The sequence below is a fragment of the Dermacentor albipictus genome, chromosome 1, assembly GCF_038994185.2.
Source record: "Dermacentor albipictus isolate Rhodes 1998 colony chromosome 1, USDA_Dalb.pri_finalv2, whole genome shotgun sequence".
NCBI classification, from domain to species: domain Eukaryota; kingdom Metazoa; phylum Arthropoda; class Arachnida; order Ixodida; family Ixodidae; genus Dermacentor; species Dermacentor albipictus.
In genome coordinates, this window is record NC_091821.1 from 315,577,102 (window position 1) to 315,592,221 (window position 15,120).

Below are 15,120 nucleotides of genomic sequence, written 5' to 3' on the forward strand. Positions count from 1 at the left end.
TGCTATCGTCACAACTGCAAGGCATGAATGACGCAAGAACTTATCGTGAGTGACTCTTGGAGTTCAATCAACATATCAAGCGATCTAAGAGGAAGGTGACGCTGATCCTAGGTAATTGTACTGCCCACCACTACGTGCCTAAGCTCTCAAGCATGGAAGTGTTTTTCCTGCCCCTGAACATGACTGCAGACTTGCAGCCCATGGACACTGGCGTGACTGCCAATTTTAAAGTCATGTATTGTTGCCGCGTCCTGAACAGTTTACCTTGTTGATGGACATGGCCACACAGACAAGCAGGGAGCACCCAGACTTGAGGATCAATCTCTATTGATGGCCTTGCAGTTTATCCTTAGTGCATGGTCTTAACTAAGCGTTTCTATGGTGCAAAACTGCTATAGGAAAGTGTGCTTTATCCTAGGCAGCAATCAGTTATATGAAGCCTGTGAAGCTCCGACTGACAAAGGGATGCCTGAACTTTGGTCCTCGGTCAACGAGGGTGCTTCTAGACTTTCAAGAGATTCTACATACAGACGATGCATTAGAAACATCAGAACTTCTAACCACTCAGGTTATTGTTGCAAACATGCTTGCATCGAATAACGACAGCAACAGTGACAGCACTGATGGCAGCGATGATGCAGTGGAGCAGGCTGTGTCAATGCTGTCCTCGCAGGAGGCCCTGTAGATGAGTCAGTCTCTCCGGGGCTTTGTTCTTGTGAGAGACCTTCTGCTGTACTATGTGCAACACCGACCGTATTTACATGATTGTAAGTCGACCTCTTTTTTTAAATGTGAAAATCTGAAGTGAGGGGGGGGGGGGGCGACTTACAATCGAAAACAAAACATGGCACCGAAAAAAAAAAAAAGCGAGACCAACGGGATATCAGGGGAGTTGCAACGTAGTTCCAATTTTATGTTTGCTTTATGGCCCCACTTGTAGTTTTCCGCTATCCCGTGGGTTTGTTTGCTTTTCGGAAGGGTTTCTCAACATTTTTTAGAGTTTTACAGCGCACACAGCACTCATGTGCGGGTGTTGATAGTTCATGGAAGTGCCGCTGTTCCATTTGAGGCGGAACCCTCAGAACAACGGCGCTTGCGGGGAGTATCAATAGTTCATGGAAGAGCAGACACCGCTTGCAGCTTGCTTGTTTCTCTTTTTTAGTTTCATGCGTTCGATTTCACTGCCAGCCACGTGCTACTTCCATGCTTCTTCAGTCTTCATGAGTGCTTTGATTCCACTAAACATTCGGTGCTCGTTCACAGCGGCGTTGAAGAGGGCTGCCATCCATTACATTGAAGAAACATAACTGCGTAGTGGGCCGCAAGTTTGATATTTCTTAATGGTTGGTGTGAGAGTGACGACGGCAGCGAAGCAAGATTTTCACCTTTGACGGCAAGCGAAGAGGTTTCCGCAGGCTGAAGTCGGAACGATTTCCGGAGCTGAAGGCCAAGCTTGCGACGTACGTCGCTGAAATGTGTGATTGGTCCCTGCCAGTGACATGCGACATGGTCATGAGACAAGCCTGGATCTTCGCCTTTTAAGAACCTGCTCCACCGTGAGTACGAGTGGCTGGCGGCGGAAAACTGCGAAGTTGCGCCAATCGGACATGTCAAAAGAGCCTCCCTGACGGCTCTGTGTGGCTGGGTGCTTTTGCGAACTTACGTATCTATGCAAATGCGGAATTTCGATGGACGGCGACGTGCTTCGGGACCGTAGCAGCAATGACGATGGCAGCACTAGTGAGGAGTAGTTCAGTCACCATGCCAGCTACTAATAAATTTTCGTTATCTAATGCGCCCGTGGGTGTGCTCTTTTCTTTTTTTTTCCCTGTCACGCGCGATATGGGGGGGTCGAGTTACATTCGAGTTGACTTACAATCATGTAAATACGGTAGATGCTTTGGAGAAAGATGTTTTCAAACTTCGCATAAAGCAAGCAAGGCTGACTGAAATGAGGTTTTCTTGTGGGAGCCAGTGAGAAGCGTGTGGCGATATACTTGTGGCGATCTTGCCCCAGCGTTTCTTCTGGATTTCTCAAGCTGAGAGGCTGTGGCAGCAACCTTCTCACATTTTTTAAAAGGCTCCTTTTGCGGCCACCGAAGCGATGCTTCGGCGGAGCTCGTATGTCACTTGCCACCCATGACCCCTCTTTGCAGTTGTTATAACAGTGCCATAGCTTAAAGCCAGCACCTACGGCTTGTTACATGCGATTGGAGCGTGTAAGAAGCAGAGTTAAATACATGTAGTTAAATGAGTCTACACGATCAGCCGCCTGATGGCAAATAGTGGCAGAGAGGGGCACTGACCTCCCTTCCATTATAGTTTTCTCGCAACAGCTGTGCCATCCCCATTCCCTTTTTTAGCTTTTTTCGTGCAACCCAGTTATAACAATTATTGGTTATAACAATGGAATTTTTGTGGCACTTGAATATTGTTATAAGTGGGTTCAGTCGACTGTACTACTGCTCTGTCCAGGAGGAGGAGGAAAAACATTTATTAAAAAAGAAAGGACTAAAAGAAAGGACTAGCAGGTGTCTTTCGCTTGTGCGAGAGGCGCCCTTAGTCCAGGGCTCCTGCAGCTCTTGCTGTCTCCCGGGCCCACCGCACCAGTTGCTGGTTACAAGGGTCCGAACTAGTCAGCACAGCCTCCCATTGCTCGGGTGTGGGGTTGGGTATTTTCCAACTACTGTGGCTATGGATCTAGTTATTTGTAAATAGTAATCTATTGTCTCTGCAGAAGCTACTTAAAAAGAATTAGTTAACATGTTACTTTAAGCCAACAGTTCGACTAGGGGACTTGTCTTCATCGAGGCAGAAACTGCTAGCAGTGTTTTTATGTACGCATAGCTCACTCTCCCCTACCTTCAATGCGATACATTTATAATCAAGTGATACCTCAGATTAACCTAACACAGTTAAAAAATAGCATGTAATATATAATGTATATCCCCAAAAACTTGTTCATTAACATTTTATCGCAGTATTTTAAATAGAGGAAGCAAGCATTTGCTGTTTCTAGGTCTGTATTGTAATAAAGCATGGAATGCTGTGCCACCCTATTTTTGGATAACAGAGCGACACAAAACGTTGGCTTGGTTGCACTGATGTAGACAAGAAGCTTCCTGCATGCTGCAGGGAATTGTGCCTTTTGAGTTCCACAACAACCTTGGTATAATGGAATTACTAGGTGCCTTATTATTCGTTTGTTACCTCTGCCACATGTTATTATGGTGAAAAAAACTGCTGCATTTTGCAAGAAAACTGCTCAATTGGCATCACTCTTCAAGGGAAACTTTTGGGTGCCCATTGAGCTCAAGAATGTACTTCACTTGAACATCGCTACTCTGTATATACAATGGCATGATTGAAAAAGAAGAAACCAACAAAATTGCAGGCATCCAAGGAGCAGGGCCGAGAGACGGACGAAGAGCTAGAATCCCTGTCTCACCACCGTGGCCACCACTACCAACAGCAGCAGCAACAGCAGCAGCCAACATCACACCATGAGGCCATGCCACACAGCAGTTCCTCACAAGGGGTGGCATCCAGCCGGCACTCGGCAGGCACTGCAGCCACACACAGCACTACAGCGCAGCTGCACTCACGACCACGGTCACATCACCATAGCTCGTATTCCGAGAGGCGACTACCCAGACAACCAGGAGAGGTGAGCTAACGGGTGATACACTTTTGCTCAAAGCCACACGCGCAGTGTTCGTGCATTTTACACACTTGCTGTGCAATATGACAAGTTGACATTCTTGCTGAAATTGAAGTGGATTTATAGCACAATTGGCTTGTCATTTGAGAGCCTGTTGGAATGCTCTGATGGTTGTGTAATATGACAATAACGCTGTATTACATGGACGAAAAAATTTCAATAGCATTAGTAACTTCGTTAACACTGTAGGAGAGTGCTTATGGTCATAATAAAGCTTAGTTTGTTGAACAATCATTGAAGTGTTGAAGGAGTGTTCAGAAAGGACCATTCAAATCTGCCATTAGTCATGGCAGTGTGATGGGGTTCATTATAGAAACAAGGGGATACTTAGTTAAAGGGAGATGGTCAGCACAGCCAGGAGTAAAGGGCGTTGTTGAAATGAGAAGACTCATTTGTAAGGTGTACATGGTTGATGCTGGCAGGGCAGGTGCAAGTAGAGGTCACTGGGAAAGACCTTTGTCCTGTATGCAAAATAGTATGGTGGTTTATTCACAGAAATGGACAGAAAGGGTGAATTCTGGTGTGAGTCCACATGCAGCTTTCCTGTTACGGTGGCTGGTATCTTGTTCCTCTCACTACACTGCTCAGTGTTCAGTATCTTGCATATAATTTTGGAAAGCCAGTTTGCCTTGTAGCCATTTCCATTGTAATTACCCCAAATATGAAATGCCATACAGGGTTTGTAGGTTTGTAGAAGATTAATGGCACTGCGTATTAACATGAGATACATGATATTGACAAGATTTTATGTCTTTCCATCTTAATTGCGTATTGTCGTGGAACATTATACAGTCGACTTCTGTTAATTCGACCCTGACAGAACCAGCAAAATTCATTGAATTATCTGGTGGGTCGAATTAGCAATGCAACTTGCAGCTTTTTAGCTTTTTAGCTTTTTTGCATGTATCTTCTGGTCTTGTGGGGTCGCAGACATTCATCGAGTCAAAACTCCTCTAATATATTAGATTTTTTTATGCTGCTTGCTCATTTCACTGATATCATTACTCGTAAGTAGTTGGCGTGTCACACCATGCCACGGGGTATTTTGTTCTTGCCTCAAGCATCCACTCTTTTCTGTATACATAAGCTTCTACAATTTTCTTCATGCTTTATTGTGCCACAACGACTGCACTGAAGCAGTCTTCTATTGTGCATGGCATTGGTAACAGTTACTCCTGGGTTAGATGTAAGGTAAATGTGAGAGCGAATGTTAGTATATGGGAGGATACTACTTGCTTTCTTTTGCTATTTTGTCACTTCAGAAGATTTCTCATTAAGCAAATGGGCTATGGCTATGCGAGCAGGTACATCGTGCTGTAGCTGCCCTGCAGTTGATGCTAACAGTACAGGTGTGCACAAGATATTGTGGACTATGCGACTATTGTAACTATGGGAGCACATGTAAATATGCCAGACAGTAGCACCTGATGGCAGGCTCCTGGTGTCAAGACTAGCATTTGTGCCCTAACTTGCGAGGATGTCAGTTATGGATATTTTGACGGCCACTTTTCAAGCCTCAGAAATTTCCGCAAGGCACCCTCCTTCTGCACCTAATACACATCTTTTAACCAATTGAGGAATGATGAACAGGTGCAGTCACTTCTTATGACGCTTGCATTCCAGGGCATTTAAGCTGAATCCAGTAATAAATTTTCCTCACATTTCCTCTGGAATGCGTGCATCCTAAAAAGCGATGGCATCTTTCTTTCTTTCTTTCTTTCTTTCTTTCTTTTTATTTTTTATTTTGATGTACTGTGCGCCATCAATCTGGCCCAAGCAGGAAGGGCTACAATATGAAAATACCAGACAAACGATAGAAGTAAACAAGGACAAATAGTATTTGCAGGCTATCGTTACGAACAGTATCAGTAACACAGCATATACATTTCTGTTTAAAAGGAAGAAAAGAATTGCTCAATTGTAGCAACAAAATCACTTGATGCCACAGTAGTGGCAGAAACCAAGTTCCTCCTCAATAGTTCTTGGGGAAAAAAGCTAAACCTAGAGCTGTTTGTCTTTACAAATGTAGGACCAAGCGAATGTTCCCGGCATCTGTTTATCATTTTTCAAATATTTAAAAGACGCACCATTGGTATGACCCACCGTGGTTGCTCAGTGGCGATGGTGTTGGGCTGCTGAGCACAAGGTCGCGTGATCGAATCCCAGCCGCGGCGGCCGCATTTCGATGGGGGCGAAATGCGAAAACATCCGTGTAGTTAGATTTAGGAGCATGTTAAAGAACCCCAGGTGGTCGAAACTTCCGGAGTCCTCCACTACGGCATGCCTCATAATCAGAAAGTGGTTTTGGCACGTTTAACTCCATAATTTAAAATTTTTTAACCATTTATGTGGAAGAAACGCACCTTGAAACAATTCCTGGGACTTAGAGTGTGGCTGCAGGAAGTTTGATAACTGCCATTCTTGAGAGTTAGGACTCAAATGCCAGACTTGACACCAGGCACCTGCTATCATGTGCCCTTATTTGACAATATTTTCTCCCTGAGCCATCCTTTTCATTAAAATTCATTCTTCTCCTCACCTGTACATACCAGCAGCAAGAGGCCATGTGCATGGCATCTAGACACAGCAAAAACTGCCCTACTGCTCCATAACTGTTTATTTTGCATTTGAGCATAGTCCAGTCATGCATCGTAGGACAAAAAGCATCATTCGAAGAGAGCCTAAGAAGAAATGTTGCCCCTTCATAGTTTTTGAATGCAGGCTGTCAGCATTCACTCTTATGTTTGGGTGATATGTCTGAATACATGCAGCTTTAGAGACAGGCTTGATAAAGTAGAAGGGGACATGGAGAAGAGAACCAGCATCATAAGTTGGATGAATTACTTTAAATTAACGTGGTGATGGCAAGCAATAGTTTACTTAGCCAGCTATAAATTTTCTTACATTTGAAATGTCATTTCAAACTGCATCTTTTATGCCATTCTTCGTGGGCATGAAGAAGTGTGCTGTTTAGAAATGAGTAAATATATTACCTCGGTACCAGAAATTAAAACAGCCTGGAATCCAGTTTACTGGATTTACTGGCCCTCTCTCCTTGCTTTATATGTGGTTGGTCACCTGTTGCCACTTATGTATAATTCACTGTGTTGAGATCAAGGCATGTCCTTACATCGCAGGTCGTATAGACATAACCACATGTGCTAGTGCTTAGTTGCAACTGTAAAAAGCCATCATCGTGCGCTCAAAGAGAATATGTCTAGTCACATTGTCAGCCAGGGTTTCATGTAACTTCAAGTTACCAAAAGTAATAGGCAGTTGCTGGGAGCATTTCCGCTGATCTAGCTGCTTCTGGCATTTGTGCTAATGGCTTGGCTAACTTTTTTGACAATATCTCCATAGCTGACTTTCACATCCCCTATGAAGACTGACTGGCTGTAGTATTCTGCTATGACATTTTTGTATGTAACATGTGACACAGATGTGATGAATGTGAACATATGAAATAGTTCTGAGCAAACATGTTTGTAGACTAAACAGCAGTCGCCAGGTAGGGTGGCTGCAACTTGACATTGGTGAAAGTGTCACATCACATGCACATTGTTGCAAGCTTATGCTTAACTAAGGGTTCTTATTCGACTAATTAGGTCAGCTTCAAAATGGCAAACAGTGCATATAATGACAGGGGAAACGGACAGTGCAGGTGTGAACAGGACACACAATAATATGTTGGTTATCGGCATATCTGTCCTGCTTGTAGTATGAGTTGTCCCATTATCTGTGCTGTTTGCAATGTTGTACAATTGTTCGGCTGTGATTTAAGATCAAATGTGCCAACATTCAGCAAAAAAAACTGCTGTTGCATACTGTGCAGTAGTGTGTACTCGTAAGTCTTACACAGAAATACTGTTTATCTCAGGTTTTGCTTTCACAGTGTTGTGTGTTTGTGATGTAACTTGGGCTGCAATAGGTGCAGATCAACAACATGCTAGATCAACAAATACAGGAAGATAAATGTGAGGCGTGGTTTCCCTTTGTAATTTTGGCATTCTTGCAGTCTTTTGGGGGCACTCTCTATACGCAGCATCTATATGATGCTTGCATAATACCCTCTTGACACCTTCTTGCACCATCACCTTTGTGAAAAAATTACGAGCTGTGTGAATAGTTTGAAAACTACACTGCATGAAAAACTATGCAATATCCATTTCACTTTTGATAAGCCATGCTAACCACAGTTAAATGGCCTGATAACTAATGTTCAAGCACCTACCTTTTATGGAATGTGATAGAAGGCATATTGCCATAACTACCTGGACTTGCAGCAGTACTTCAATAATCACATAAAAATCTTATACAGATTTTTCAGGTCTGAAAACTCACCACTTTGGATGGATGCATGCATCACTAATAACTAACAGTGATGGTGAGCATATTAGAAAAACTGAGTTAAGGAAAGAGTGGCCTTGGGAGACTTGCAAATGCTACCAAGTTGCAAAAATAACATTTTTATGAAAAGCAGCATTATTGAGAGCCTAAAATGTTGAAAGCAGCACTGACGTGACATTTTTATCTTCTCATTTTTTTTTTGCAATAAATGAATATCCTGAGCCTTGAAACGCTAGAGACATCCTCAAAACCCTCAGGACATCCCTTATTTGGCCACTTTAGCTATACATTCTGTTATGGAATGGAATGGCTTCTGCAGCCTTTTTCTCTTCCTATTTTGTTGGGATTTTGTGGAGACTTTTGTGCCTTTTTCTCCCTCACTGCTTGCCAGTGTTGCAGCTGGAGTTTTATTTTTTCTCTTTCTCATGCCACCTCTTTCAGAGAATTTTGAGACCTAAGCCGAAACAAGTACACTTCCAGGTCGGTCTCCACTATGCTACCACACATACTGCAACACCACTGCACCCGCGCATTTCACTTCATTTACTATACATGTGCAATGTGCCAGTCTTCTAACTCACATCACTCAATTCAGCACTGAGCTCTGTCGAAGAAGTTGTTTGTTGTTTATAGTTTATCTATGTACTGAATTGTTACACGTTTGACATATGTATTAAATAACTACGTACCTGTTGTGTACCTCTGCACAGGTCTCGTAATTGTAGAAGTATACACCCTTTGGCATGCCAACAAATAATGTGCTGTTTGCAAGTGAGCATTAGTGTTAGCATTCTATAGCATTCCAGGCTCAGTATGGTTTTAGAGGACAGTTGATTTGACAAGCAACTTGAGCATTGCATGTTGTCAGGCATTTCTTAATGCAGTGGGCTCCCTTTAACATGAACATAAAAGAACTATAGAAATCTGTGCCACGTTTTAATAGCTCAGCTTGATGTAAGTATGGTGATGTTGAACAAAATAGTATAGTTTAGGGAACCAGAAACGATACATAAACGAAGAGGTGTTTTAAAAAAAAACTGGGGGTGTGTGAAATAGCAATTTTTGAGATCGAATATCAATTTAATTGTGCCAAAATCAAATTGAATATAAAATACTTGTCAAATAGTCTGAATCCTGAATGGCCCTTTTCAGTATCAATATAAAATGATGTTGCATTCTGTTTTACATAATGGTAGCAAGTTTCTGTCATTACATTGCGCATTAAAAAGCCTCATTTATTAAAAGCATTAATGGAGCATTAAGAACAAATAAGCACTTTCTGTGCATTCTGAGGACTCTTCAGAGAGCGCGTATGATCACTATATAGCAGGTAATATATGGCTTTCTAAGGGACACGACCTTCTCCACTATGTGAGTTATTGTGTTTTATGCCTATACTATGCCCTTGTAAATGAAACTTATTGTACCTTTACTCCAATGTTATGTGTAATTGCGTACAGTTTACCATTTAAGATATTCAGACACTATTAAAAAAACATTCATATTTGCAAATAGTGACTGTGTTGCCCGTTGCAATGCATTAGCTCTCATACATTCACCTCATATAGCATAACACCATTTCACGTCATGAAAAATTAGGACTTGCTTACATTTATGCCGTATACAGCACCTGTGTACTAAAAAAGAGAGAGAAAGGAATGTGACTTGAGTAAAAATAGTATAGTAATTAATAAATAGTCTCCTTTAACTATCCACAACTGAGAACCTGTTCTATGATATCAGAAATGCTACTAGTATATGCTTTGCATGAAGTTTCTTGTGCAAATCACTACTTTATGGTATCAAACAAAGCGTAGCAAAAATGACACATTGGAAATTATGGAGGTGGGCAATGCTAGCCAGCGTGACATCGCAGGAGTTCTCATTAACCAGAAAAATAATTAATTGGGAACAAAACAAATGTTGCCAATCTCTTCAACTTAGAGGCTTTGTTTAGAGAATTCATTTTAAAGCTGGTCCACTGTACAACATATGACTTTGCCTGAATATAAATGCCTCGTGTACAGATTTATGACTCTTCTTTTAAACTTTGTCATTTTTTATGACTTAGGCATTTTAATTATTTCGCGTATGTTTTTGTGAATTTAGCCACTGCCACAGTATACACAATGATTCATGCAATTTGTGCCAAGTGGAAGAATCTTGTATATTGTAGGTAAATGAGATTGCTGGCATATTTAAGGCTGCTTATTGCATTCAAAATTTTAGATACTTCTGGCATTAAAATGCTGAATGCACCTTACAAATATTCAGTTATCACGAGCTTAGGACTCTATTTCTACTATATCTAGAGCTTTTACGTCATGACATGAAATTTTATGGCTACTCCTTCAGAGATTTTGTTGAGGATAGCTTTGTTAATGGTGAAATAGGCATTAGTGTTTGGAATAATGTGGTGCGTACTGCTTGGTCAGAGATGTGGCTTTTAATTCTCTTATGTTGTGGTGTGCAGTAAGTAGGTTGTGATGTATTGTGGTGTTATCGGCCACACTTGTCCCTCACTGTCGGTGCTCCTGTCTGTGTTTTTCTCCCTGCCTGCATTTCAGGGATTCTGGGAGCTATGACGATGGCAAACATACACGTACAAGTAATGAACCTCCTTTTTGACCTGCACCTGCACACTCAGGATTGCTGCAACACACAATCACACTCGCAGCATTTTTATGCATCCTCGGGTGCATGCATGCACCTTGTGTTTTTGGAAGTGTGCTTGAGCATATTTTGGCGTTGTTTTAAATATTGTAGTGATGTGAATGAAGAATGCCAATTTACTGTGTCCCTTTCTTCGAAGGTTTTGTAGATGTACTTGAGATGCAGTGGGTGTGCAAACCTTCAAACCATGTCAGTTTGTGACAAGTGTCTTTGGCACAGTGAATTTTTAGATGGCTGCTCTGGCACTGCATTCCTGGCTGGAAAAATGTTGCACGCAAGCTGCAGAAAGCACCCTCAATTGTGTGATTATTTTCCAAAGTACATAGATATTGAACAAGTTTGAGCGTGGTGCATGAGAAGGTATACCGCAGGTAATTAGTCTCCATTAAAGTAAATAACATATTACTTGCCCTGATTTTTTTAGGATAATTTCACTATGAACTTACTGCTTTCAGGATAACAAAAGCACAGTCGTGCTTTCACAGCATATTATTGTTAAAACACACATATTTATTTCCTATGTTCATGCAAGTACCAGGGAAACAAGAAAGGAGAGAGTGAGGTCCCGGAGCTGTACTAATTTTTGCTTTTTACCGTGTTTGCGCTGCAGGTTTCTTCTCCGGAAGGGGACCTGTTTTCGGCAAGCTGTCGTGGGGATGACATGTACCCAGTGCATGATGACGACGACGATCCCGACTACTACGGCGACACGCGTATGCACCCGCCACCACCAGTCATGGCCACCTCATACCGTGGGGCTGGGAGTAGCAATTTCGATGATTGGGATGATGCTCCCGATCCGTACCTCGAGGACCTATCGCCACCGCCTCCACACCTTCGGCAACACCACTTCCCACACTCTGTAGCAGCACAGCGACGGCACCACCATCACGGCCACCATGCCTCCGAGTACGATCGTGATGAGTGCGACGACGACCGCAACTATCGGGGTGGGGGCAGCGGGAGTGGTGAGACGGGTCTCCACAGAGGACAGAAGTACCCCGTCAATGTGCTCTAGCAGAGACTTTGCCCTCCTTGAGTCTTGGCTTTTTGACGGTATCACATTGTCACTGCAGTTGGGTGGTGGCAACGATGCTTGGGCTCCACAATGTGCCATGGCTTGGCAGCCACTGGCAGGGCTAGCGCAATGTCGGTGCTTTCTTGCTAGCTGTGTATCCTCTCTAAAGCACAGTTGCCACTTTGTGCAGCCGACTGTCGCATTCTATGACAAAGCCAGCCCCCAAACAGCACGGGCAGGTCACAGGCTTGGCTGCCATTGCCACGATGGCTCTTCCTCGGGCAGCAGCGTTATGCACCTGTACAGCCCATGCGAGGCCCCCCTTAACATCCTGCCTTTTTCAACAGCAAGCGGTTGACGTCTTTCGTGAGCAAAAAAAGAAACCGCGTGGTTGTGCCACAGGACCTGAGCACGGTCCTCTCCCTCCACCCCTCCCCTGCCTCCCCCAAAGTGCAACACTCCTGCATTTGTAATCAAGAGATGATAGGAGAGAACAGATCTCTCCACTGCAACTCTTTCAGCAAGCTCGCCTTACGCGTCCACAACCACCATTCTGCTGCTCAATGCAAAATGCTTTTTTCAAGCGTCTTGCTGCGACACTGTACTGTCCACTGCAAGGATTGTCATGTACACTTTCAGGATACTGGGACATTCCTTGCAAGTGCTTTTGAAGCCCTTCTGCGATTTTTCACTGGCCATGGATGGCGCTTCTCTGAGAGTGAACATTTCTCACCACCGAGAAACCGTGAAGAATGTAGGCCTTCAGCTTAGCTGTACTGTTTGCACCTTTCTAGTTCCTTAGTTTCTGACATCCTTTGCTGTGAAGCAGCAAATATTTAGGTCAAAGGCCATCACAGCTTACTCTGTGCCAGGTAGCAGTTTTTCTATTCTTGTTTAGATATGTACTGACTACAGTTCTTGGGGGCTAAGAATTACCTGTGGACACTTGAACTAAGTGACTTGAGACCTTACGTGTGCCAGGGGATTCCCACACATTCAGGGAGTTTTGTTTCTGTTGCAATTTTTGTACATTTAGATATGTTCCTTTTGTCAAGGAACAAGCTTTCCTAGCAACAGCTACGGCTTTTCCTGCTTAGATTTTGTGTGGAAGGTTTTAGAAAATGTTTCTAGGTGTTTTAACATTGTTTTTAATTTTGAATTGCATGTTGTCTCCACTTTTTTGTTACGACTGTTTTTATTTGAATCACGATGTCACCAGAGCCTGTTAGGCAAATGTTGTGACTGTCATGCCATAGATAATATGCTGTTTTAAATCCATCATTTCGCCAAACAGACATTTTACTGAATTTAATATTGTTTAAGTTAAGTTCATGTCTCGAGACAAATGTTTTTGTAGATTCAACAAGACAGCAGAGCCTTTTGGTTTGATTTTTAAGGTTGGTGATCTATTACAATTTAGGTAACGCTGCTAGGTGGAAGAATGTACCACATATGCTGATTTGAGACCTTTACTTATGGTGACATCAGGCGCTGCTGCTGTTTTCTTGAGCCCTATTCTATACCTTTTGTTTATCAGCTATTTACACTGCAAAGCCTGAAAATTGCAATTATATACATATATTTTGTTTTAAATTAGGAGTGCCTAATTGTGTTGCAGCATTTGACTCAAACTTGAGCTCCTTTAATCAGTCTTTCAGTTAAGGTCATAATAAATTTTTTAAAAGTTGTACACTTGGAACGTTTTTCATCACTGTTATGTGCCTGTAACTTATAAAACTATCAGCATTATGTCGAGTCGCCTTTCTGGATGGGAGCACTTGTCAGCAGCCGTCTTTTAATGCACAACAAGGAGTGTTGGTTTGTGTTTTCAAATCAAGTTAAATTCTGTAGCCATTACAATTCTTGGTTTAGAAGTTATGCAGGCCTAAACTTTCTGCAGTAGGCTTCATAACTAGTCTTTTCACAGTGCATTTAGGTCGTGTAGGCCGTCTCGGATAATGCACATTTGTGGGAAGCGACGTGGTTTTTGACAAGTCATGGAAAGCATAGCAGTGCTGTGTTGAGCGCAGGAACAGACTTAAGAGGTAGCACATCACATTTTCTAAGCTCATTGCATACCCTTCATATTCACTTTTATTCAAGATAACCTTGGGGAACCCCATGATCAACTTTCCAGAAAGCAAGCCAAGATTTTTATGGAATGATTTGTTTTTTGGTTGCCATTGGTCTCCAGACTGTAGAATTTTATTTTTTATGTCTCCCAGTTTGGCAGTACTGTTAAAGGTACTTTAGTGCAAGCTTCAAGACAAACACAGGGCACCAAAAGACAAGCACTACCCATGACCGTTCATGTGGCAACATTTTATTGGTCAGCTGAGTTTGTTTTGTGGTAGATGCTTAGGTGTGTCTATGCACACAATTTTTATTGTTTCTCTACATTTAGCATTGTACAAACATGTTTGAACGGCTGTTTTGTCATGGCTCTTATCAGCCTTTCATTTGTTTCATTTGATGAATATTTGCATGTGGTGCACATGCGCATCTTCCACGTGTTGCCGGTACTGTTGACCTTCATTGATTCAATTACTGCTGGATGTGCAAAATTGGTTAAAATTACGAGAAGTTTAAATGACATGCATATATCAAGCCGAAGTTCTTATTTTTTATATCGTGATCACTGCTGAACAAAAAGCAAAATTTGACAATGTCAGATAAATGAAGGTTGACTCCATGCTTGCACTAGTTTATCCTTAAATATATACTTTGCCTTTTTTATGTGAAAGCATCAAATGGCTCATTGAGTGAAAAAGCTAGCATCTGGAGTCTGTAGCAGCCTAAATTCCCATTGGCTCTGACACCACAGCATGAGCGCGTCGACGGAGCAGAGCGAGCTAAATGGAACGCCAGTGCACTAGGTGTTGTGCGAGGCGACAGGGCATCGCTTCAATGCTATGTCACCTTCACTCTCGTTCTCGGAAGCCTGTGTTATCAGCGCATTCCTTGTCCACACAAGCACTTGCCTGCATTCTAACTGCACCTCGGTAAGGCCAAATAAAATACACCATGCGTCTCAACGCACTTGCTCCCGTGAGGAGTTCATAATTCAAAGGGACGCTCAGCGGTGTTCAATTGGACATTAATGTTTTCGCATTCACAACTCGTAAGAAGTGCTTAGGTGTCCTTGGATTTTGTATTGGTATCTTTTCATTTTTACAGCAATATTTTTTCAGCTTATTATGCAATATAATGCTGGACCATTTCGCTTACTTATAAGATTGATCATGCTGTTAAGAGCCTTGAAGGCACTGTGTTTAAATGTCTGTGATTCTGTTGTTTGTGGTACCATGATACCAGATGCTATGGAGTAGCCCATAAAAGAATGTTATTGAATTCCTTTTCT

General features: G+C 42.4%; 1 protein-coding gene across 4 annotated transcripts in view; it reads left to right on the forward strand.

The window, feature by feature from the left end:
* The window catches only part of Ca-beta (Calcium channel protein beta subunit), a 122,052-nt gene extending 107,186 nt beyond the window's left edge, over window positions 1-14,866 (forward strand). For all 4 annotated transcript variants that reach the window (XM_065435063.2, XM_065435084.2, XM_065435094.2 and 1 more), the window contains 2 exons: window positions 3,395-3,667; window positions 11,352-14,866. In XM_065435063.2, the coding sequence (XP_065291135.1) occupies window positions 3,395-3,667; window positions 11,352-11,759 (681 nt within the window). In that variant the 3' untranslated portion in view covers window positions 11,760-14,866. The remainder of the gene's footprint in view (window positions 1-3,394; window positions 3,668-11,351) is intronic.
* Window positions 14,867-15,120: the final 254 nt, after the last annotated feature.